The sequence below is a fragment of the Sesamum indicum genome, linkage group LG8, assembly GCF_000512975.1.
Source record: "Sesamum indicum cultivar Zhongzhi No. 13 linkage group LG8, S_indicum_v1.0, whole genome shotgun sequence".
NCBI lineage: Eukaryota > Viridiplantae > Streptophyta > Magnoliopsida > Lamiales > Pedaliaceae > Sesamum > Sesamum indicum.
Window position 1 is genome coordinate 18977137 of NC_026152.1, and position 24921 is coordinate 19002057.

The 24921-nt window shown below is 36.4% G+C and overlaps 6 protein-coding genes across 9 annotated transcripts; 3 read left to right on the top strand and 3 right to left on the bottom strand.

The window, feature by feature from the left end:
• Positions 480–3841, top strand: LOC105169362 (PXMP2/4 family protein 4). Its single transcript, XM_011089748.2, has 4 exons — positions 480–1007; positions 1214–1442; positions 2081–2205; positions 2346–3841. Exons 1-4 carry the CDS (start codon positions 639–641, stop codon positions 2427–2429), a joined length of 807 nt encoding a protein of 268 aa, XP_011088050.1. The 5' UTR covers positions 480–638; the 3' UTR covers positions 2430–3841.
• On the bottom strand, positions 2379–5741 carry LOC105169361. 2 transcript variants are annotated; one of them, XM_011089747.2, is made up of 2 exons: positions 5445–5741; positions 2379–4823 (listed from the first exon to the last, which is right to left on the bottom strand). In XM_011089747.2, exon 2 carries the CDS (start codon positions 4809–4811, stop codon positions 3762–3764), a length of 1050 nt encoding a protein of 349 aa, XP_011088049.1. In that variant the 5' UTR covers positions 4812–4823; positions 5445–5741; the 3' UTR covers positions 2379–3761. The 2 variants fall into 2 exon arrangements, with proteins under 2 accessions (XP_011088049.1, XP_020552002.1); XM_020696343.1 differs by lacking the exon at positions 5445–5741 and adding an exon at positions 4929–5410.
• Positions 6160–9958, bottom strand: LOC105169363. 3 transcript variants are annotated; one of them, XM_020695611.1, is made up of 3 exons: positions 9697–9958; positions 9176–9261; positions 6160–9060 (listed from the first exon to the last, which is right to left on the bottom strand). In XM_020695611.1, exon 3 carries the CDS (start codon positions 9046–9048, stop codon positions 7978–7980), a length of 1071 nt encoding a protein of 356 aa, XP_020551270.1. In that variant the 5' UTR covers positions 9049–9060; positions 9176–9261; positions 9697–9958; the 3' UTR covers positions 6160–7977. The 3 variants fall into 3 exon arrangements, with proteins under 3 accessions (XP_020551270.1, XP_011088051.1, XP_011088053.1); XM_011089749.2 differs by having other exon boundaries at positions 9218–9261; positions 9697–9955; XM_011089751.2 differs by lacking the exon at positions 9176–9261 and having other exon boundaries at positions 9697–9957.
• Positions 13721–16255, bottom strand: LOC105169364 (probable polyamine transporter At3g19553). Its single transcript, XM_011089753.2, has 3 exons — positions 15189–16255; positions 14341–15053; positions 13721–14267 (listed from the first exon to the last, which is right to left on the bottom strand). The coding sequence occupies exons 1-2, from the start codon at positions 16211–16213 to the stop codon at positions 14513–14515; spliced, it is 1566 nt and encodes a 521-aa protein (XP_011088055.1). The 5' UTR covers positions 16214–16255; the 3' UTR covers positions 13721–14267; positions 14341–14512.
• On the top strand, positions 17579–21340 carry LOC105169366 (FAD-linked sulfhydryl oxidase ERV1). The gene is made up of 8 exons (XM_020695603.1): positions 17579–17829; positions 18080–18157; positions 18417–18464; positions 18772–18836; positions 19409–19486; positions 19575–20332; positions 20968–21067; positions 21158–21340. Exons 1-6 carry the CDS (start codon positions 17638–17640, stop codon positions 19693–19695), a joined length of 582 nt encoding a protein of 193 aa, XP_020551262.1. The 5' UTR covers positions 17579–17637; the 3' UTR covers positions 19696–20332; positions 20968–21067; positions 21158–21340.
• On the top strand, positions 20193–21376 carry LOC105169365 (40S ribosomal protein S29). The gene is made up of 3 exons (XM_011089754.2): positions 20193–20332; positions 20968–21067; positions 21158–21376. Exons 1-3 carry the CDS (start codon positions 20271–20273, stop codon positions 21164–21166), a joined length of 171 nt encoding a protein of 56 aa, XP_011088056.1. The 5' UTR covers positions 20193–20270; the 3' UTR covers positions 21167–21376.

A 24921-nucleotide genomic window follows, 5' to 3' on the forward strand; every position in this document is an offset into this window, starting at 1 on the left:
GGATTAAAAATGCATTTTTATTCATTTTTTTTACTTATATCGATAAATCTGATGACTTTTGACCGACATATAAATCTATTTTTTTAAAAAAGACAAACATTATCTAAACTAAATGTAATTATCCAAACAACAAAAGTTTATGTATAATTATATAATTTTTTTTTAGAAAAAAAGACAGTGCAATTATCTCTAACAATAATTAGATATCAAAGCACGTTTGAAATAGTAATCTATAAAAATTGATATTAAGTTAACTAAGTTAAATATAAATTTTAACTTATTATTTTTGTTCATATTAACAAAGAATATGAATTTTGAAAGATGAATGTATCTACTTATTATATTAAAACAAACATCCAAAAATATATTAACTGTAACTTTTTAAGACATAAAATTTATGTATAATTATACTAAACATATAATGCAATGTAATTATATGTTTAAAGCGCGTGCAACTCACATCCTCTCAGGCGTATACAGACTGGACACCCCCCCACGCTGAAGAACACCAAATTTCCAACTGCGACCTTTCCTTCCGTCCCCACATATCTTACCGTTTTTCGTCTCTTTTCCTCCGAAACCTCCCATTCCCTAAAACCCCACACCGACCACACGGCGGAGATCTTTCGTCGGAATCCATGGCCTCCGCATTAGCAAGAAACGGACTCCTAGAAACCCAGTGGCACCACCATCCCATACACAGCATATGGAGGAGTAGTTTGAGACGCTCCATACCCGACCCAGTTACAGCCCCCAACAATATTGGTAACCACCTCCATCACCCCAAAAGCTTTTCCCGTTTTACACACTCTACTTTCCGCAAGGCGAAGGAGCCTGAGTTTTCCGCTCCTAGAATGCTATCTTCTCGTTTCTCTTCGAGGGCATCATCGTCTCCCCAGAAATCCGGGTTGGTGGGGTGGTACTTGGGCATGCTCAAGGCCCGACCCATTTCCACCAAAAGCATCACCTCCGCTCTCATTTACACCGCGGCCGATGTATCCTCCCAGGTATACCGTTCTTTCATTTGATGCATAAAGAATTCCCTTTACCTGTTCTTTTGATTTATTACTAGTAACGGAAAAAAGAGACCTTTTTTTTTTTTTTTTTTAATTTGTTCTCCCTATTGCTTTGATACAAGAAAGTAGGCTTTGTTCGGTTCTTCTTGATAATTCAATTGACTGATCTTGTCGTATGAATCTATCTTTTGTACAAGACGATTGTAGGGGAGAGTTCAGAGCAGTATGATCTGATTAGAACTCTGCGGATGGCTGGATATGGAATGTTGATATTAGGGCCTTCAGTGCATTATTGGTACAATTTTATGTCGACAGTTTTCCCTAAGCGTGATCTTTTATCGACGCTTAAGAAAATGGCGTTGGGGCAGACTTTGTATGGGCCTACCATGACTGTTATATTCTTCTCTGTGAATGCTGCTCTGCAAGGTACCACAAAGTGTTCATCTTGATATCATCTGCAGTTTAAGTAATCGGGGTCTATTTGAAGAATTTTTTGATACTCTGAACAATTTAATGTGTGGAAATCATCTTCTTGCAAAGATCGTGTAATGTATTGTTTACGTTCGTATTCTGTAACTGGTAACACCTCCATGGGCATTTTGAAGGGTCTTGAATAGTTGAATGTGATTGCGCGACATTTGCTGTTCTGGTAGGCAACTGGAATTTCCTGGAATGGCAAATAGGGATTCTATTTTTGATGCTATGGACTCGATATGCAATAATCGTACATCCGTTTTCACATTAGAGCAGTGTTACTTCAATTATGCTCTATTCGATGATCTATCTATATTCATAAATTTGTGTAGAAGATATGTCTGAAGTGAAGATTTTGGATGTTTCTATTTTAATGGATGCTTTTGGAATGTAGTCAGTGTTTATTTCAATGGCTGGAAACCTTTCATGTAATTGCGAACATAAAACTTGTTATAGTATTATTATGCTACTTTATGTGAGTGCAGCACATACTACATGATGAAAGGATCTTATTTTCTTGTAAACCCTCTTATCAAGAACTAAGTATGACACCAGTTCTAATATGTTGCACTTTATACTGTCTTTCTCAGGTGAAAGTGGTTCAGAGATTATTGCAAGATTGAAACGTGATTTGCTCCCTACAATGATTAATGGCATTATGTACTGGCCACTTTGCGATTTTGTGACATTCAAATTCATCCCTGTTCATCTACAGGTGAGGTCCCAACTATTGGTTCTTTCTTCCCTCCACCCTCATTTCGTCGTTTTAGGCGAAGGAGATTTATTGATATCTAAATTCTGTAAATGTCTTGTTACAAGATGGGCTTATGATTTTGTTGGTGTTAAATTCGGCAGCCACTGGTAGTCAACTCATTTTCGTACCTATGGACGGTTTACATAACTTACATGGCGGGCTTAACAAAAGTTGGTGCCAGTTGAGGAGCTATTGTTCGCTGATGGCATATGACTGCCAATCCTGTATTGATTCCCCAGCTTGTCTCGGTGGGAAGCGGAATGGATCTGCAAAGCAAACTCACTAAATCCCTTGCAAGCTACCATGTAGTGCTTGTGCCAAAAGCAGGAGCAATATGCTAAGGAGTCCTCATTTCTTTAAGCAGAGTAGTCAATAGTAATGATCTCCGAGTTCTTTACAGAAACTAGTGATAGAGATTATGAAGTCGCTGGTTTCTGTTCCTCAAGGGCAGCAGTAGTTCTTGATGATACTAGTTTATTTTGTCATCCAACTAGAGGCAAATTTGTGCTCCAGGAGAGCTATTTCTTGTATATACTGACTCTACTCATTAGTAGTAACCACCTTGAATTAGCTATTCTGCTTTCTTGAGTGTAGCTAAATCGTATACTGACATTTGCCCGGATTGCAGCAGATTGTGTTCGCTCCCCAGTATTGATGAAGTAATTGTTTCTCAAAATCATGAATTAGACCTTTTTCAGTCATTTTCTTTGCACGATAATTGTCAAATAGCTACCTTCCGATTTAGGAGCTAAAGGGGAGGCCTCAGCTAACAAAATGAGCGACGCACGAAAGTTCCTTTGATCTGTTCCCAAGATTGTGAAAACTAAAGAATGCCAATCCAAAAGCAACTGACATTTTGATATGTGGTGGCAAAATCAGACCCCCACTAGTTGCAGCATAACCTAAATGATGAGGGTGTTCAGCCAAAATGTACTCTGGTTCTTGAATTTACAGAAACGTGGGTATCGGCCTTTCAGACTCGCAGGAATCTGCAGCAGCTTCTACAAGCAATATCTACTAAAACTATGTAAGCCATCTAAGGTGCTCCACAAAGCAATTCCTATAAGTAAAAACAAATAATCTGATATTCATAATGTTATGAGATCAGATTTCTCTTTGTACTCTTTTTTTCCTTTTTTCTTCCCCTTTTGTAACCGAAGGTTAAGTAGCATAATATTCTTACAACCACAAAGTGGTCAAGACATAGAATGCTTCTTCTCATTGTGAAACCAACATATAGTACATAGCAATTTGAAAAATTATATCAAACTCTAAAGGCAACAAAGTGCTAACACTATCAAATGTGTAAAATTGCTTGTATAAATCTTCCCCTTCCTAGCAGTGAATGCAGTTGACATCTATCTACATGCAGCCAGGTACCTTGATTTCCTGCACTGTTCACGAATCATGACTTATTCTTCGGGAATTCCAGTGGATACCATGTTAGAACTAGAAGTGAATGTTCAGAGCAGGTCGTGACATCATTTGTTCACTGAGTTACTTCCAAATTGTGCCGTTTACTCCCCTAAGGCGTAGTGGCAGATCTTCTCAAGCTGTATCGACCAATCTTCCCCAAGTATACAAGGATTTGACTCCATTGCGACACAAAAATCTAACATATTTACGTATTTGGGTTGAGTCAGTAATTGGCCATTCAACCCAGATGGAATTTGATTATTTGATTCTTTGCCAAGAATATGAGGATTTCTACACTGTGATCCAGCAATACCTATACATGGATCAATTAATCTCCTCAGGAAAACATCCAAGCTATTATTTAAAAGGTTAGCACAGTCGAAAGAGATTTCAACTCCCTCCAATGCCAACTTCTTCTGCAAACGACTCCTTAAAGATCTTGTATCAGGTAACTCACCACTACTTTGACAAGTCTCGGCAAAATTGTTATATGAATAACTATAACTAAGAGCTTTACGAGCACCAACAACATTAACTGAAACACCAAGAGGAGCAGTAACAGGACTACAGCTCCGGACATCCAGGCTTACAGCAAATTGTTCAACTTCTTCCCCATCTTCCACTGATACAACATCAATTGGAGGCCTGCTGCCAAGAGAATGCAATTCCGTTGGACTTTCTTGTTCATGAATTCCTGTAACAGTTTCTTCACATGTGACACTACGGCTCTTACCCAGTGGCCCAAGAGGGCTTGGACGATCCCGAAACTTGCGATCCCTGATGACAAGAGACCTACATTTCCGAGGAGACTGAGGGAAAACATCACCATAAAGAGGTTGCAGACAGTTCTTCTGGTAACCGTTTGCGATTCTAGAGGTGTTTCCTTCTACTTTTCGAGCATTTCGAGGCGGGAATTTAGCAAGACAAGCATTTTGTACAATAAACCTAATAAGCCTATTATGAAGAGAAATGTTCTCTCTTCCAATCATCCGCACACAGCTCTTATCAAACTCAACCTTGCTAAGCTTTAAACCGAAAAACTTCTTCAACTCATTGAAGTACTTTTCAGCTCTTTGGTGCCCAATCTTCCGATAAATAAGATCTTTCAGCTCTATTGTATCCACTCGAGTAAAATGATGGTTGGCCACCATTTTCAGTTTAAACTACATAACACAGCCAGATCCAAATTAGTAAGCCAGCAAAATCATATCCAACAATAGCATTCACGATTGCCAAAATTCACTTACTACCATACATTGCATACATACCCATTATCTATATCACAACTTGAAAATCCAAAGTAACATTACCGGGATACGGATTAGCTAGATTAAAGTTTAGAAAGAACACTCTCCTGTCAAAACAAAATCAAGATTAAATTTTTATCGCTGGGGAGTAATACTAAATCTCTCAACTTGGACGAACAAAAACCTCAGTTTTCCTATCCAACTGTAAAGAGACATCATCTAACAGTCTGAAATGCTAACTTCAATATAATTACTATGTCAAAAAGGGAGGGAAAAGAGAAAAAATTGCGCATAAATACCAGATATAATGTAGTAATCAATTCAATCCAAACCCACTTCACATTTGGAAACACAAAACAGAGCAAAACACAGAAACCAGTTACGCTTAATTAGAACAAGAAAGCTTAGGAGACAAAAAACAATGAACAATCTTGAATCACACTCGGAGGCAAGTTCACATTCCGACAACTAATCCAAAACCCAGAAAATCGAATTCAATTTCGAGGGAAATAAGAGCAAGAAAGCGAGAGAATTGACCTAGTTTTGCAGCTCGAGAGTGGGATTTTATTTTTCCTTATTTTCTCGGTCTCCGTCCCCAATTTGTTTGTTTGATCAAGGGGCCGTCTTTTTTCCCGAGTTGAACTCTGTGCGTAAAATCTAAAATAGAGGAGCAAGAACAAAGCCAAACACGGAAGAGGCAATCTAAGCTTAGGCCGTCTTGACATATCATACAGACCGGCTCTTTTTGGGTAGTAAGAAGTAAGCAATCATTTTCTTAGTTTGTATACTTGTACTCACGTGCCTTGCCAACTCGTGCAATTTTTTGGCTCTCCAAAGCGCCTGATGCCGCTAAATCTTTTTAGGCTGCACAGATTTCTATACATAATATTAGCTCCAATCTGTTCTATACTCTCTATTTGGATACCACAACCACCAATTACTCAAAACGTAGAATTTGTTTTTTTGTATAGTTTTTATTCTCATAAAAAATATAGAGTTAGTCATTTTGTATAATTTTTACCTTCTAAAACTCGTCATAGTTGTATTACTTTTACTCTCAATGCAATACTAGAACAACTTATAATGTAAAATTCAGTGGAACTAAGTTCATTTCTACTGTATGTGTGAATGTAAGGATCAGATTAAGCATTGTCCTATGAGTTTTTGTAAGGAACTTTTTGTAATGGATCGGTTTCACTAATTGAGTTAGCCACAAAAAATTAATCTAATCTAGTATTTTCTCAGAACGAACATATATATTTGAAGTTTGGTGCTTTATGTCGCAAGAACTATGACAGAAACTAATCACTAGTTCTAACAAGAGGAATGAAGATCATTTGCTTGTAAGTAAGCTGCTGAAAGCACAATATTCAATCAGATTCTGGAGTTATCACTGCAAATGTAACTGTGTTACACAAACTGCCTTCTATTCCAACTTTGCAGCCTCCGTTGGTGAAATATGGGATGCATGACTTGTGGTTGATGAGGGCAGATCTGATGAGAGCATATGGGATGCTTCATCGCTAACTGCTTGATGCTGTTATGACACCATCAGACGATCTTAACGTAATGTCTGTATTGGAGTCGATCCAGTTCTGTTTCTGTTGGTCTTAAATTCAGCAGCCACTGATAATCAACTCATTTTTATACCTATAGACGGTTTACACGACTTACATGGCAGGCTTAACAAAAGTTGGTTTGAGTTGAGGGGTTTACTGGTCGCTGATGGCAAATGATGGCCAATCCTGCATTGATTCCCCTGCTTGTCTAGGCAAGAGGGGGAACGGATCTGCAAAGCCAACTCACTAAATTCCTCCTGTATTGATCCCCCTGCTTGTCTCTGTAAGAGGTGGAATGGATCTGCAAAGCCAACTCACTAAATTCCTTGCAAGCTACGGTGTAGTGCTTGTGCCAAAAGCAGGAGCAAGATGTTAAGGAGTCCTCATTTCTTCAAGCAGACTAGTCATAGTAATGATCTGAGTTCTTTGCAGAAACTAGTGATGGAGATTATGCTGTTGCTGGTTTCTGTTCCTCAAGGGCAGTAGTTCTTGCCCTTCTCCTTGTATTTGTTCGCTTCTATGATGATACTAGTTTATTTTGTCATCCAATTATCACACTAAGAGGCAGATTTGCACTCCAGAACAGCTAGTTCTTGTATATGCTGACTCTACTCAATAGTAGTGACCTTCTTGAATCAGCTATTCTGCTTTTCTAAATCATATACTGACATTTGCCCAAATTGCAGAAGATTATGTTCAATTTCCAGTATTGATGAAGCAATTGTTTCTCAAAATCATGAATTGCACCTTTTCTCAGTCATTTTCTTTGTACTGTAATTAATAAACCACTACCTTCGGACTTAGGAGCTAAATGTGAGTCCTCAGCAAACAGAATGAGCGACCATGAAAGTGCCTCTCATCTGTACCCAAGATTGTGAAAACTAAAGAAATTTAAAGCAAAAGTAACTGATCTTTTGATATGTGCTGGCAAGATCAAACCCCACTAGTTGCAACATAACCTAAATAAGGGTGTTCAGCCAAAATCTATTCTGGTTCCTGAATTTACAGAAACGTGGGTTGCAGCCTTTCAGACTCACAGGTAAATGGCAGCAGCTTGAGGGAGAGGAGGGTGAATGAAATTGGAAAGGGATCACAAAGCAATTGCTATATGGTCAGAATAAATATTCCGACATTTGTGATGTTATGAGATCAGATTTCCCTTGCACTCTTTTTTTTTTCTTTCCCCTTTTATGAGATAGAATGCTTCTTCTCATTGGAAACAAACATATCGTACATAGCAAAATTTAAAAAATTATATCAAACTCTAAAGGCAATAAGGTGCTAAACACTATCAAATGTGTAAAATTGCTTGTATAAATCTTCCCCTTCCTAGCAACTAATGCTGTTAACATCTATCTACATGCAGCCAGGTACCTTGATTTCCTGCGGTCTTCAGGAATCATGACTTATTCTTCAGGAATTCCAGTGGATACCATGTTAGAACTAGAAGTGAACATTCAGAGCAGGTTGCGACATCATTTGTTCAATAAGTTGCTTCCAAATTGTGCCATTTACTCCCCTAAGGCACAATGGCAGATCTTCTCAAGCTGTATAGACCAATCTTCCCCAAGTATACAAGGATTTGACTCCATTGCCACACGAAAATCCAACATATTTATGTATTTGGGTTGAGTCGGTCTTTCTGCAAATCTTCTGGGTAATACGCCATTCAACCCAGATGAAATTTGATTATTTGATTCTTTGCCAATAATATGAGGATCTCTACACTGTGATCCAGCAATACCTATACATGGCTCAATTAATCTCTTCAGGAAAACATCCAAGCTATTATTTAATAGGTTAGCACAGTCCAAAGAGATTTCAACTCCCTCCAATGCCAACTTCTTCTGCAAACGACTCCTTAAAGATCTCGTATCAGGTAACTCACAACTACTTTGACATGTCTCCGAAAAATTGTTATATGAATAACTACAAGTAAGAGCTTTACGAGCACCAACGACATTAATGGAAAAACCTAGAGGAGCAGTAACAGGATTACAGCTCCGGACATTCAGGCTTCCAGCAAATTGTTCAACTTCTTCTCCATCTTCCACTGATACAACATCAATTGGAGGCCTGCTGCCAAGTGAATGCAATTCCATTTCACTTTGTTGTTCATAAATCCTCGTAACCGTTTCTTCACATGTGATACTAGGGCTCTTGCCCAGTGGCCCAAGAGGGCTTGGACGATCCCGAAACTTGCGATCCCTGCTGACAGGAGACCTACACTTGCGAGGAGACTGAGGGAATGCATCACCGTAAAGAGATTGCAGACAATTCCTCTGGTAACCATTTCCGATTCTGGCACTGTTTCCTTCTATTTTTCGAGCCCTTTGATTCGGGATTTTAGCATGACAAGCATTTTGGACAATAGACCGAATAAGCCTATTATGAAGAGAAATGTTCTCTCTTCCAATCGTGCGTATGCAACTCTTATCAAACTCAACCTTGCTAAGCTTTAAACCGAAGAACTTCTTCAACTGATCAAAGTACTTTTCTGCTCTTTGGTGCCCTATCTTCCGATAAATAAGATCTTTCAGCTCTATTGTGTCCACTCGAGTAAAATGATGGTTGGCCACCATTTTTAGTTTAAACTACATAACACACAAGAAAACACCAGATCCAAATTAGTAAGCTAGTAAATCATATCCAACAATAGCAATCTCATGATTGCCAAAATCCAGTTAGTACCATACATTGCATCCATACCCATTATCTATATTACAACTAGAAATTCGGAAGGAACATTACCCAGATACGGATCAGCTCGATTACAATTTAGAAAGAACACTCTCCTGTCAAAATAAAATCAAGATTAAATTTTTATCGCTGGTGAGTAATACTTAATCTCTCTACTTTGACGAACAAAAACCTCAATTTTACTAACCAACAGTAAAGAGACAACATTTAACATAATATTTCTGAAATAGTACCTTCAACTAATTATTGTGTCAAAAGGAAGGGGAAAAGAAATAACGCATAAATGCCAGATATAATATGGCAATCAATTCAATCCAAACCCATTCACATTTTAGTGAAAAGCACAAAAGAGTACAAAACCCAGAAACTAATTGCACTGAATTGGAGCAAGACCGCTTAGAAAACCGATAAACAATAACCAAACTCCGATCACAATCGGGACCAAGTTCACATTCCGACAACTAATTCAAAACCCAGAAATCGAATTGAATTTCGAGGGAAATAAGAGCAAGAAAGCGAGAGAAATTGACCTAGTTTTGCAGCTCGAGCCTGGGGTTTTATTTTTCCTTATTTTCTCGGTCTCCGTCCCCAATTTGCCAGTTTGGTCGAGGGGCCGTCTTTTTTCCTGAGTTGAATTCTGTTTGTAAAATCTAAATTAAGGAGCAAGAACAAAGCCAAACACGGAAGAGGTAATCTAAGCTTAGCCCGTCCTGACATATCATCCAGACCGGCTCCTTTTTGGCTACGGACTTAAGGCCGCGTTTGGTTGTCTACTTCTAGTCACGTGCCTTGCCAACTCTGGCAATCTTTTGGCACCCCAAGGCGCCTCATGGCGCTAAATCTTTTTAGGCTGCACATAAATTCCCAAATTGGTTGCCCTAACAAATTATTAGCTCCAATTTCTTCTAATACTCTCCATTAGGATTAAGACAACCTGAAAACGGAGACCTCATCACTTTATATATTAATATTTCTATATTATTATAAAAAAAAATATTATCGTGCCAATTTTTGAATACTCAAATTTATCATTTATTTTATTTCTTTTGATTAAAAATATTAGTCATGTTAGTAATTTCAATATTTTAATAATCTCACAATTATATTTTTTTTCCTTTGAACTGCCTACTACTCCATATTTCTCTCCCACCTTACTTTTCTACATTTATTACAATTTATATTATAATTTTTTTCCTCATTATCTCACACTATAATTCTTTTATATGTTCGCGGGAATCACGTGCTATAATAACTAGTATATTATATATAGGATCAACTTATAATACGAAGTTCAGCGGAGCTAAGTTTCATTTCTACTATATTGGTGTGATCAGATTAAACATTGTCCTATGAGTTTTTAAGGAACATTTTGTGATGGTTCGATTTCATTAGTTGAGTTAGCCACAACAAATTTAATCTAATTTAGTATTTTGTCATAACGAGCATATATAGAGAAAATTGTATTTTTGATCCCGAATGGTAGATATAATTGTTTATTTGGGTCCGTATTTTTTGGGTTAGTATATTTGATCTCATAGGATAAAAAAAATATATAGTATTTTTTATTGCATATGATAAAAAATTATAGCATTTGGAACAAAAATGCTACAATCTTTTAGTTTGTAGGATGAAATGTACTAAACCTGTAATCTGTTGACTAAAAGTGCAACAATATCTATCGTGTGGGATCAAAGATGCAATTTTTCAAATACACACACACACATATATATGGGACAATTACACTTTTATCCCTTGAAGTTTGGTGTAATTATACGTAGACCCCCTGTGGTTTGAGAAATTACATCTAGCGCTCTTGAGATTTACTTTCGTCTAACAATAAGTCCCCTGTTGGTCAATTTTATCAATTTTGCTGATATTAACAAAAAAATTGAATGAAAATTGATATTTATTACAGGTTACATAATTTTTTTTCGATTAAACTACTCTTATAATCGTGAATATATACCTTCTCTCATGCATTAATTTGTGAAGACGTATGAGGGTAATTTAGTCATAAAAATATTTATTTAACCTGCAATAAGTTAGTAATAAGTCAATTTAGGGTAAATATCAATTTTCATTAAGTTTTTTTGTTAATGTCAGCAAATTTGGTGAATTTTGACTAATTGAAAGACTTGTTTATTAGACAGAAGCAAACTTCAGGAGTGCTAGATATTATTTTTCAAACCACAGAGGATTTACGTGTAGTTACACCAAACTTGAGGAACGGGGAGTGTAATTATCTGTATACATATATGTTCCAAGAACTATGACAAAAACTAGTCACTAGTTCTAACAAGAGGATTGAAGATCATTTGCTTATAAGCTGCTGAAAGCACAACATTCCATCAAATTCTGGAGCAGATGACATTCGTTGGCGTAGAAGATAAAAGCAATACCTCACTTCTTCTATGTTTAAAATGAAAGTAAAACATGTTCTACCGTGACACACACACCCACACCCCCCCACACACACACACACACCCCACACCACGCGCGCGCGCGCGCACACACACACACACACACACCCCACAACCCCCCCAACACACATGCACACACCACACACACACACGCACACCCGTAAATAAGCATAAAATGTGGCGAAACTAAGGTGACATCCTGCACGAGAAAAATAGTTGTGAAGATAGAAATAAAGACTTAGAAATTGAAGTACAACGGTAAATGTAACAAGATGCAGATGACATTCATTAGCGCAGAAGATAAAAACAACACCTCACTTCTTCTATGTTCAAAATAAAACTAAAACATGTTCTACCGTGACACACACCCCCCCCCCACTCACACACCACACACACGCATACACTCACAAAAAAAAAAAAAGGAAATGGAAAAGCCAGAACAAGGAGGGGGCATCATTCAGCAAAACTTCTCAAGCTTGTGGTTGATAAAATTGAAAAAGAAATGCAGTAGCTGATTAGAACATATAAAAATATATTCCTTGACATCATGATCTCAACAGAAACCTGCTATACCAGATCATGATTTTCAGAGAGGTTGACCGAAAAATTAGATAATATTATTCAACAAAATCATTGACCTAATACAATTACATACATAAAACACACTGGAAACTGTTGCAACCTTCTTTGCTCCAATAATAGCACTAGGTTCAAAAGAGCAGCAATAGTTAAGCTTTTCTGGATGCCCATAGGCAGGTTACCCCCAAAGCATCGAATAGCAACCAACAAGTAAAACAACTTTAAACTTAATAAAATTCCAAAGCATTATTGCAATATTTTAACTAACAGGACCGATCATATGTCGGAATCACATATAGCATACTCAGTAAATATCAGAATTCTTACAACCAGAAGAACAAAGCAATTAAAATGATATATTACACCAAACTGAAAAACCTCACATGCACCAAACTAATGCATTTCCCACTAAGCTAAAGTGGTTTTCATCAAAAAGCTCATCAACCACCAGATTAAAGATTGAATAGGGCACACTTAGCAGCAGTTTAGAGGAACCTTAAAAGCACAAGACATATCACCCACTGTAGAAGCTAGTCCTCTTCATGGCGATGCATCCTGCTCTTCTTCTCATACCGCTTCTTGCCCCTACCCACTCGCGAATCATTTGAAGCACTGACGTCGGAATCAGAGTCTGAATATGCCTTCCTGCTCCTCCTTTTATGCCGCAGATCAGCATAATCATCAGAAGAATCATCATCTGAATAATGGTGACTCCTCCTCCTCCTCTTCTCCTTCCTACTCTTTCTCTGTCTTCGCCTGCGCTTTAATTTCTGCAATACACACACACCCCACACACACACACCCCACACACACACATATACACACACACACGCACACACCATACACACACACGCCCACACACACCACACACACACACACCCATAAATACGCATAAAATATGTCGAAACTAAGGTGATATCCTGCACGAGAAAAATAGTGGTGTAGATAGAAATGAAAACTTAGAAATTGAAGTACAATGGCAAATGTAACAAGATGCAGATGGCATTCGTTGGCGCAGAAGATAAAAGCAACACCTCACTTCTTCTATGTTCAAAATGGAAGTAAAACATGTTATACCGTGACACACACACCCTCCAACACACACACACACACTCACATAAAAAAAAAGACGCACAGACAATGAAATGGAAACGTCGAAACAAGAAGGGGGCATCATTCAGCAAAACTTTTCAAGTTTGTGGTCGATAAAATTGAAAAAGAAATATAGTAGCTGATTAGAACATATAAAAATATATTCTTTGACATCATAATCTCAACAGAAACCTGCTACACCAGATCATGATTTTCAGAGAGGTTGATCCAAAACTTAGATAATATTAATCACAAAATTATTTCCCTAATACAATTACATATATAAAACACACTGGGTAATTCTACAACGTTCTTTGCTCCTATAATAGCACTAGGTTCAAAAGAGCAGCAATAGTTAAGCTCTTCTTGATGCCCACAGGCAGGTTTCTCCCAAAGCATCGAATAGCAACCAACAAGTAAAACAACTTTAAACTTAATAATATCCCAAAGCATTACTGCAATATTTCAACTAACAGGACCGATCACATGTCGGAATTACATATAACATACTCAGTAAATATCAGAATTCTTACAACCAGAAGAACAAAGCAATTAAAATGATATATTACACCAAACTGAAAAACCTCACATGCACCAAACTAATGCATTGTCCACTAAGCTAAAGTGGTTTTCATCAAAAAGCTCATCAACCACCAGATTAAAGATTGAATAGGGCACACTTAGCAGCAGTTTAGAGGAACCTTAAAAGCACAAGACATATCACCCACTGTAGAAGCTAGTCCTCTTCATGGCGATGCATCCTGCTCTTCTTCTCATACCGCTTCTTGCCCCTACCCACTCGCGAATCATTTGAAGCACTGACGTCGGAATCAGAGTCTGAATGTGCCTTCCTGCTCCTCCTTTTATGCCGCAGATCAGCATAATTATCAGAAGAATCATCATCTGAATGATAGTGACTCCTCCTCCTCCTCTTCTCCTTCCTACTCCTCCTCTTCTCCTTCCTACTCTTCCTCTTTCTTCGTCTGCACTTCAATTCCTACAATTTATACCTACAATTTACCTAATTCAGAAAAGTGTCTTCAATTTCTGAAAAAGAAAAACAAAAAAGAAATAGAAAAGTACCTTCAAGGTAATCCAACTACCCATACTGCTCAAAAGGAACATGAGATCAGAAAGTAAACCAAAATCCAAAATGCTATGAATACATGGGATGGTTAACAAAAAACAATTAGCACTGGGTTCGCTTTGTATTTACTAAGGCATGTAAATGTAACCGTGGTACACAAACTGCCTTCTATTCCAACTTTGCAGCCTCCGACAGTGAAATATGGGATGCGTGGCTTGTGGTTGATGAGGGCAGATCCGATAAAAGCCGGTGAGATGCTTCATCGCTCATGACATGATGCTCTTCTGACACCATTGGTTGTCCTTCGAGATCATCATCAGACGGCCTTAATGTAACGTCTGTATTGAAATCGATCCACTTCTGATTTTTTGCATGAATCAGGGTCGGGTACAAGGCAAATCCTAGGATGATTACTGCACTGCTAACTAAATAAGTCTTTGGGGAAGCCAGACACATGACGAGAACGAGCAACGAAACAGGAGGCAAGCAGAGGATCGTTGCACCGAATGTTTCCAATGGGATTTTGTACGGTCTGTGTAGATCTCGCCTCTTTATTCTTAGTTTGATGAAAGCTGCAAACTCAAGTAGCATTCCGACAGCGTAGAGGAAGTTGAGGAATTCGAGGATTTCCTGAAAACTCATCCACGACAGGAAGATCACGCCGGTTGCTGAACACAGAATGCTGAATGTGGGTGTCCCGTATTTTGATCTGCAAGAATTTAGAGATGTTAAGACGAGATGTTCCGTCTGTGATTAGGACAAGAACTTGAATTCCCCCAGTATATTAGACGATGTTTGGATAAGCTTATAAATTATTTAAAGCATACAGAAAGATAAAACCAACCTGGAAGCAAATATAGAAGGGAGCATCCCTATCTCACTCATTCCCAGAAGCTGATAAGCATCACTGCTCATTTCAGCTTCAAACATCCCCATATTCGACAATGCAGAAGCCGCCTGAATCCACCATTTCAGCCAAGGCCCCCCAATCAACATCCCAATTTGCGCAAAATAACCGGCACTCCACTCGCCTGAATCCGTTTCCACAGCCCCAGTGCCGACAAGCAACGGAACCAAATACGAACAAACAACCAAAACGACAGCACCCAACAGCGCCCTCGGAAACGTTCTACTCGGATTCTCAACCTCCCCAGCCAATGTACTTGCATTATCCCAATAATTCAGATTCCAAAACAGGCTATTGAAGTACCCTCTCCATTCTACCTTCCCGTAGTCGACAACAAGCCATCGTCTAGGCCTAATTCGAGGAATTGAGATAACAGCCATGACAGCAAACGGGAGCAGCGAAAAACAGGCAAGCAAAATAGCTGAAAATCCGACAATGTGCAGACCTCTATAGTTCAAGTATGTCAATGAAAGAGTGATCCCTAACAGAGCTGGAATCCTAGCAATTGTATTGCTAAGGATTGGAAATGAATGCTTCAAGTAATCAAGAAAGAGTACCGGGTAAAGGGCGTTATCCATCACCCCACTGAACCATCTCCAGAACCCTTCTTGGAATCCCCAAAAAGGGCCGAAAGCCGATGATATCCAGAGCACATAGCCGCCGTTCGCCGGAAAAAACGTGGCGAGCTCCGCCGTGACTAGAGCTTCGGGGATGCTCCAAAAGAAAGGGAAAATCAAGAAACCGAGCAGAGATAGAAGAGGACCGCCGCCTGCTCTGACTGAATCTTCAACACCAAATGGACCCCCGGAAACCTCGTAGAAAATCAGGGCAATCAGAGGTAGTATTGTCAGCTTTGAACTACCCTTTTCGTTTCCAGCGTTCTTGCAATCATTCTTCATTCCCTCCTCACCCATACTCACAGAGGAGACAGAGAGAGAGAGAGAGAGAGAGTTGATGGGCATATGATTCAGGAAAAGTCAAATATCCACATGATGATTCAAGATATCAAGGATCATGGTTGATTTTTGCTTTAAATGAGTATTGATAAATCTTCGTAAAATTGCAATATTGATCCCATCAAATTTGGTCATTTCAACTGTGATCTCATATTTAGTTAAAAAATATTTTTGATCCCAAATTCCACTAAAAAATACATTGTTGGTTCAAAAAATAGCAAGTCTAATCTTTTATTCACTCCGCCATCCGTTTCATGTTAGTTTTCTCAAGTGGCCCTAAATCATCTATTAATTCTTTTGAAAATCTATACAAATCCATTCAAATTTTTCTATGCAAAGAATTTGAGAAATAAAAAGATAAGATATTTTTAAAAAAATTAGCATTTATGACTATTGACTTTCTACTATGTACATGTAAAGGTCATGTAATAATTTTCTCTTCAAAAAATTACCACCTAACAATAAAGTATCACATAAGTCGTGCCGTTAGTTTACTACGGCTGAGTGCTAAAAAGGATCAAATTTGAATGCTTTTGGATCAATAGTGAACATTTTATTTTAACCCAAGGCAAAAAGTAAAGTTTCAGAAAATTTGGGACCAAAATTAAAATAATTCTTTCTTAGGATCAACATTGCAATTTTGCCAAGAATCTACACCGTACATTTAAAAACTTTTCTTGATTGAGAGTCAAAAAATAACAATTTACAGAGGAATGATAGAGGGTTTGGACTTCAAGAAGAGGGTGGGATCTTTATTACAGTATTTAGATTGAGTCACTACAAAATTGGTAGCCTGTCGGGAACGTGCAGTCGTGAATGAATGCCCTATTAAGAATTACCTACTCCAAGACAAGGAAATCCAATGCAATCCACATTTTATTTTTTTTTAAATTTTTTGGGACATATATATAATTTTGAAATTTTATCTTGAGTCAGGACATAATCTTTTCAAAAAAGTTGTACATTTGGGAAGAATTTTAAGAGATTTGTGCAATATCATACACTTAAATATATTTTTTTTAAATTTCGAGTAGGCATAGAATTGAAAATTTTTTATTTTTTCAATAGTCCTAATGGCATAAAAAAAGAGAGTAATGGATATAGCGGCAAATTTAGCATTTAAACTATGTATTATAAGAGAATTATATAATTTCATCAATAATGTCTTAATTCAATAATTAAAATTGAAATTATAGGTTCAAGATCCACTAAATATATGAATATTTATTTTATTTTATATAAATTTATTGGCACAATTGTAAGAAACTTGGGCCAATTTCAACCAAATCGGTTCAATGACAACTCTATTTGTTTTAAGGGCCCCATGGCCCAATTCTTGGACGGAAATTGGTCTCAATTTCATCGTAACTTGTTAGTACTAATAATTCTTTGCCACCATCATCATCATCTTCAAAACCCAATCAACAACGATGTCCGAAAATCCGCTTCAGCTTCTCTTCCAAGCGTTTGGCAAAGTATCGGAGTGTGTCCAGACTCATCTCTCCCTCTTCATTCTACCCTCCACTGGATCATCACTCTCGCTCACCGCTAACCGGAGTCCGCTTGTTTCTCCGTCGACGCCCGACTTTCATCTTCTCCAACCGGCGGAAATTCTTCAAAAGGTTGCCCTTTTCGAGTGTCTAAATGTTACGTGGTTTGTTTTGTTCCAGTGGAATGAACTTCTGGGTGAAGTACAGTAACTGTTTGATACAAGTCCTGAATGGACTTCTTCGTCTTCTTCTTTTCAATTCTTTTTATCTTTTTCGTTGTGGTTGGGTGGGCAAAATCACTCGTTTGCTCGTTCTGCTGAATGTGGATTGATTTCCCATATTAACTGATTAGGTACATTTGTACTGCTTATTGTTTTTGCAGGCAAACTCTTCCGGTCCAACAACAAAAGAGGAACTTGGAAGAGCTACATGGACTTTTCTTCACACTCTAGCCGCTCAGGTATTTTCATAGAATTTCATCGTTCAAATTCTTGTTCATCTGTTCTTGGAAATAGGACTCCTCTTTATCATTTTTTTGTTCATTATACGAGGCCATTAATATCCGATTCTTTTTTCTTTTGGGTTTAATATGGCAATTTTGCTGATTGTATCTCACCATCCCTGGAACACGAGTAGTTCCCTCTTTCACGTGTTTGATCATTAATACGTTCCTATTGGAGATTAATTTGCTTTATGTGGGTGTTTCTCATTTTTTTCAGTATCCAGATAAGCCAACCAGGCAACAGAGGAAGGATGTAAAAGAACTGGTATGATCGTTTTTATTTCTTCCCAAGATTAGGCATGTGTATTGGAGGAAATACATCATTCTTCTTATTTTAATGTCATGTTTGCTATAATAGCTGAGTGTGTTTGATTCCCTGAAATACGGTTTTTCTTGATTGCCTATGTCAAATAATTTTGTTTTCTCAATTAATTGATCTCTGGGATTTGCTTTCTTGGAACTAATAGTTCATGCTAGTGTTAGGATCATCACCAAGGAATTAGGTATCACGAAATGACTTCATTCAGCAGTTGCCCAAAATTGATGTGAACAGTTTTGTGTTTCTCATGCAGATGGCAATATTATCTCGCATGTATCCTTGTAAGGAATGTGCTGATCACTTTAAAGAAGTTATAAGGTGCATGCTTATTCTCCTCCTCACACCCCCTACCTCATGCCAGAAGCTGACAATTTCACTCTATGTAAATATGGGTTTTCTAACACTTGGCGTATGCATATCAACATTTACCCTGGTTCTCGTTTGATGATTTTAGGAGATTTGAGCAACTCCCTTGAGTATTTGGCCCTCTGAAATTTTATGTTGCCCATAATAACCATAGAAATGTAGAGTGTTGCTACAGCATTCCCCACGATATCCACCATACATATGTAAACCTAGTCTCTGGTTTTCGTCCCATACCCTTATAAAACCTTTTTAGAAAGACAACAAGATTAGTCATCTTCCAGTTTTAATGTAGCTAGAAGATTTGTTTCCAGATGAAGCAATGTTGTAATTAACATCATAAAAGAGCTCTGTTCTACGGGTTTTGCGAAAGCATTCTTCTATAGGTATGAGCTCCTGTTATTCTTTGAGATATGCTCAAAGAAAAACTAAATAGAATCAACAAGTACTTTAATTGGCTTCCAAATACATGTTGCTTCAGCATTCCAATTGACAGGCACTTGTGCAATTTTCAAATGCTTATGCAGAGCAAACCCTGTACAGGCTGGTTCACATCATGAGTTCTCCCAGTGGTTATGTCATGTGCATAATGTGGTTAACAGAAGGTAATCTATTTAATAATCTGCTCTACTACGAACTCCTCTCTTCTATATATGCTCAAGTAAAAGAAAGAACTCTCGCTTGTTTCTACAGCCTAGGCAAGCCTGTATTTCCGTGCGAACGAGTGGATGCACGATGGGGCAAGTTAGAATGTGAGCGGCGGGAATGTGATCTACAAGGGCCTTTGATGGATTTTGGTGATGAAGCAAAATGAAGAAGTTGTACCATATAGGATCTTCTTTGTGCCTAATTTTGCTCAAATGAATGAATTACATGAAATGTTTGTTTTTTTTATGAAGCAAAAGGATCAATTTTTTGGTATATATCTGTTTGATTGTGAGATGACTGTTGGAACAAAGACAAGAGTTTGCCATAATGATTCAGCTCAACAGATCAAAGGTACATCGGAAATAAGGTATTGGAATCTAATTAACTGAATTATGGTACAATTTTAGTATCCAAAATTATTATTGTATCTCAATCTTCTTTTAATTTAATGTTTAAATTATTTTATTTTTACTTATTAGTTGCATAATGAAAGATAAGAGAAATTGGCCCGAAAAGAAGAGGAAAAAAGAAAAAGAAAAAGAAAGGTTGACCACAAGACATATCTGAAAAGACATGAATACCCTTAATCGCCTCTTGTAATCTCAAAATCAGCATTAGGGTTTTGCAGCTGCTACATATATATTCACTTCGCGCTGCTACTATCCAAAACCTTCAGAAGTATCTGGGATTAGGGCTTTCACTTATATTCATCGGCGAACTTGGTTGAGTTGAAAGAGGAAGATGGGGCACTCCAACATCTGGAATTCTCACCCTAAAAACTACGGCCCTGGATCTCGCACCTGGTATCGCCCTTTCTCCGTCGCTGTTTAATTTCATCTATACCGGTTTAGTTTTACTTTACTTGTCGTTTATTCGCCACTTGTATTTGTTGATTTGCTCTTACTATCGGTTGTTATTGATTGTGAGAAGCGCCTATTCTTTTGGGGAGTTATATTTCGATTCTGCTTCATCTGTCGAAAAACATTCAGTTTGAATATAGTTTTAAGCAAGATATACTGCCAGCAATATTCATCTAATCAATACGTGAAAAGAGAAGTGCTTTTGAAGAACGGTAGTTTACTATAATATGGTTCCTGCTAATGTTGGTGGGTTAGGAAAAAAAATAGTAGACTAAATTTAATGTGGGTTATTGGTGTAATCCCTAATCTTTTTGGAATTCAAGCACATATGGGTTTAGGCACAATCAAAGCCAATCACATGGCTATTTATATTTGTAGTGAATTGATGACCAGTATAAAGTCGGTGACCAATCTGATTCCAGAATAAACAGACTGATTGACTGGCTTGCTGACCCTTGCCCCCTTGCAATATTTATCGACTGATTTTTTGAGCTTCAACTTGGATTTCTGGTTTGCTGGATATCTTCTTGTGTTTATTTATTTTTGGGTTTTTACTCACCATTAGTTGGTGTTGACAGCCGTGTCTGTGGGAACCCCCATGGATTGATTAGAAAATATGGTCTGATGTGCTGCAGACAGTGCTTCCGCAGCAACGCAAAAGAGATTGGCTTTATTAAGGTAAACTACCTGTGTTTTATTTATGCATCAAGAACCTCCTGCCTTTACATATCTGATCTCCGTTCTGTTTTGTGCCCTCTTTGAATGCAGTATCGCTAAGCTGTGGATGACAGTACTATTACAACCTTGAAGAGGATTGTTTTGGTTTTTCCGATGTCGGATACCTAGAAGATGATAGTTCACATTTCCATTCATCTTGCACATCTTTTCTTAGAAACAGATGTAATGAGAATGATTCTTCCAATCTATGATTGAACTCTTATTTGGTTTCTGAACCAACAAGTTAGTTACATAATCTTGTTTCGGTAGAAACTCATCTCTTATTATTGCATTGTAGTCTTTCTCTATGGACTTTAGTTGTGGTTTGCAGTTTCACTATTGCTGAATATATGCTCCTTGTTAGTGTTTTAATTTTGATATTTTGTTGGAGGTTTGTGTTTGTAAGAGATACAGATGGGGCATCGAAAAGTCTAACATAGGAATTTTAGATTTATCCTAGTGAAAAACTTTATTGTCAAGTTCTAGTACTTGTTCGGAAGTGTGCCTGCACCTGTCTAACTGAAGTGCCCCTATTATGGTAGAGTTTAACATTTGTGTTTAATTATTTGTCGATAATTTAACTTGGCTGGACATCTTTACATCAGTTGTGGGAAGGGTATTCCCGAGTTACCGTCACTGACATCTCCCATTTGCTGCAGCAGTCAACGTTATTTGGTTGCACTGTTTGGGGGAGAGAATTAAATAGGCACCCAACTGAGGTTGTTTTCTTAGGCGGTTGGAATCCAAAATTTCAACAAGTTCATAATGACATAATAACACTTGATAATCTTAAATTGGAGCATTTTTGGTTGAGTTCTTCCTAAGCAAGTTGTAAATTTTAAAAAGCAAGCTGACTAAATAATTACTTTTTGAAGAAAGGTTGATGGGATTCTGTAAGTTTTATGAGATAATATAATGGTTATTTAACATCTTAGTTATAAATTTGAAACGGTTTGTGGTATTTTTCTTTAATTTTATCACCAGAAGATTCTTGATAATGCCTTGTAATTAGTTGGTAAAGATCTCATATTACCACTGAAACGAATTAGTTTAGCCTAACAATCTCTTGCTGGTTTCTTTTTCTCTTGTGACCCAATTCAAAGGAAAGTTGAAGTGTTGTTTTCTGTTGACACTATTGTTTGCATTTGAGGATAGCCTTCTTTTTCCTTAAAAGATGATCGTTTCCAGGCCTTCCCTGTTCAGGAATACTACCCATTTTGGACCCTTCAATTTCAGTCAATGAATCCTTTTATTTCAACTACAACACTACCCATTTTGTATTTTTCATTTAGTATTGTATTTTATTCGAATTCAAAGCTTTGTGTTTGGCACGAGTTTTTGTACCATGTCGAACCACTAATTCATCAAAAAACTAAGGCTGATGAATAAGTTTTATTTTAAAAAAAAAATATATATATCCGGAACAATCTGATTGGATTAGATGATGTTATACCAATATGGAGTCCTCTACTAAAAGAACAAAAAATCCAATTTGGAATAAATTCAATCTAGATCTAGATAAGAAGCAGAACACAAAATTTATTAAAGCAGGAAGATGGTTCCTCACAAGTCCCCAATTATAGTTGCCCCAACATTACTTAAAGGAAACTATTGTAGCAAAGTTGGAAAGTTGATAGTTGAGTAGTTAGGATTGTATTGAATTAGAGAGCACTTTTGAGTGGGCCAAGGCCTAACTCTTTTACTTACATAACAAACATGACCTAATGATGGATGTATTACATTTTAACTTATTGCATATTAAAGTGTAGTTTAAGTCACATGATTCTAATTCTCTAACCAACACTATTCTGTTTCTTAATTAACCCATCATTATTGTCACCAACACTCCACATTTTGCCTTTTTAACTTCTCTATCTACTACTATTACTATTACTATTACTATTACTACATACTTTAACAAAGTCAAAAACATTATGCTTATTAGTGATGTAATTATTTCAAAAAATACTTTGACATGTCTGTCGTTGTTGTATTTATTACTGATATTGATACTCAATTTAAATTATATGTATAAAATCTATGTACAAAATATTTGATATTAAAAGTTTGAATGGTCTTTTTATTGTATTACATATTAAAATTGAAAAATAATTTTATTGTGTGCTCGATATGATAAATATTATTTCATATAATAATACTAATAAATTTTCACAAATAGAAAAAAAAGACAGATCATATTATATCTTCAGAAGATAATATTAAAAAGTGCAGATATAATTATTTTACCAACAAAAATGGAAAAGGAAAAATTAAAAGATATAATTGTTTATATTTGTTACAATTACTTAGAATGTATGAGAAATAATTGAATTACTTAGAAAGGTAGGTTGTAATAAACACGTGCATAGCCATGCCTACATGTCCTAGATTTGCTCAAGTACCAAAATATTTATGGCAACTCTGTCTGTATTTATAAAAGAGAGACAAGATTTCATGCATCATCAATAAGGACAAAATTCTTCACAGAGATTTGTACATATCACAACTATACACTCATCACATCTCATAATACACTCTTCTACTATCTATTAATTTATTTATTTATCACTTATAATTTAAAACCTATTTCTTGAAAATAAATAAATTTAACTTCCCCCTATCCATTTTCACCCTATGAAATTTATATATTTTTTCTTTTTATATTTTCTTCCAAATATCAATATACCCTATGAAATTTATACATGTAAGAATCACTTTAATCATCACGAACTCGAAATCGTGTTGCTAATAATGACGACTATATACATATATATAAATAAATAATTATGTCATGTTTCTAATATTAATTAAAACTCTAATTTAATAATATATAGATTTTGTTTTAGGTGCACGTGATGGATTAATTTATCAATTTTTGATTGGTTTGCTTTTAAGAAAAGTGAGGTTGAAGAATAAATAAATAGTGAAGTTAGAGTGGGAGTCGCATTTTTAGTCTATTTATATAATAAACTAATTAGCAGTATCTTGTATTGTTTTTAGTATATTTTTCATGTTGTCAATGTCTAAAAAAAAGAGGCAATTTTTACTCACAAACAGTGACTATAACACCGTAATACCAATTTTATTATTATAACAATAATACTCCTAAGTTGATTTTCTTTTTCTCTTTGTTGCTTCTTTCTTTCTTTTAATTTAGAAATATGATGTATTGATTTATATATTTATTGTCTTATTCATAATATATATTAAAATATAAAATATTATTTATTATATACACGTAACAACAGCGTGTAATAAAACGGCAGAGTATCTTATCATTAGTTGTATAATATGAATACAGTATATGTACGTACGTAGTCCAATACATTGATTTATACGCCAACCAAGACTAAGACAGCTGGAAAATTAGGCAACAAGAAAAGGGCAAGTAGACATAGATTAAGACGAATAGGGAGGTGGTGTATCCAAAGGCTATTTATATATATAAAATACGCAAACCATGAATCTATTTAGTATATACTTTGCATAATCTCGACATATATATATATACAGCGTCAGCATGTTGATTCACTTTGGTAGAGATAAATTGTATTGATATTCAATTCTTTTTATCGATGTACATTTGGACGATAATTGCTGAAGGCCAATAAAAATAAATGTGATTTATAAATATCCATTTAAACGACTTATAATAGCATTTGAGAAATGGCATTCTCGAGTGGCTTGTAAAATTGCTGATTTATTTAAGAAAAAAAATAAAAATTATGAAATAAAGGGAATAAAATATTATTATTGTAGTATATAATTTTCCTCCGTATATAGAAAAAGAAAATATATAAATTATGGATGCGTGA

Bases quoted from the DNA above. Each gene is read 5' to 3' on its own strand.
- LOC105169364 (XM_011089753.2), bottom strand. From the start codon at position 16,213: ATGCCCATCAACTCTCTCTCTCTCTCTCTCTCTGTCTCCTCTGTGAGT. The intron at 15,054-15,188 runs GTTGGTTTTATC...AAATTCTTGCAG, and splicing joins CCTTCTATATTTGCTTCCAG to ATCAAAATACGGGACACCCA.
- LOC105169365 (XM_011089754.2), top strand. From the start codon at position 20,271: ATGGGGCACTCCAACATCTGGAATTCTCACCCTAAAAACTACGGCCCT. The intron at 20,333-20,967 runs GTATCGCCCTTT...TGGTGTTGACAG, and splicing joins GGCCCTGGATCTCGCACCTG to CCGTGTCTGTGGGAACCCCC.
- LOC105169366 (XM_020695603.1), top strand. From the start codon at position 17,638: ATGTCCGAAAATCCGCTTCAGCTTCTCTTCCAAGCGTTTGGCAAAGTA. The intron at 18,158-18,416 runs GTATTTTCATAG...CATTTTTTTCAG, and splicing joins TTCACACTCTAGCCGCTCAG to TATCCAGATAAGCCAACCAG. The intron at 19,487-19,574 runs GTAATCTATTTA...TTGTTTCTACAG, and splicing joins CATAATGTGGTTAACAGAAG to CCTAGGCAAGCCTGTATTTC.
- LOC105169363 (XM_020695611.1), bottom strand. From the start codon at position 9,048: ATGGTGGCCAACCATCATTTTACTCGAGTGGACACAATAGAGCTGAAA.
- LOC105169361 (XM_011089747.2), bottom strand. From the start codon at position 4,811: ATGGTGGCCAACCATCATTTTACTCGAGTGGATACAATAGAGCTGAAA.
- LOC105169362 (XM_011089748.2), top strand. From the start codon at position 639: ATGGCCTCCGCATTAGCAAGAAACGGACTCCTAGAAACCCAGTGGCAC. The intron at 1,008-1,213 runs GTATACCGTTCT...CTTTTGTACAAG, and splicing joins CGGCCGATGTATCCTCCCAG to ACGATTGTAGGGGAGAGTTC. The intron at 2,206-2,345 runs GTGAGGTCCCAA...TAAATTCGGCAG, and splicing joins TCATCCCTGTTCATCTACAG to CCACTGGTAGTCAACTCATT.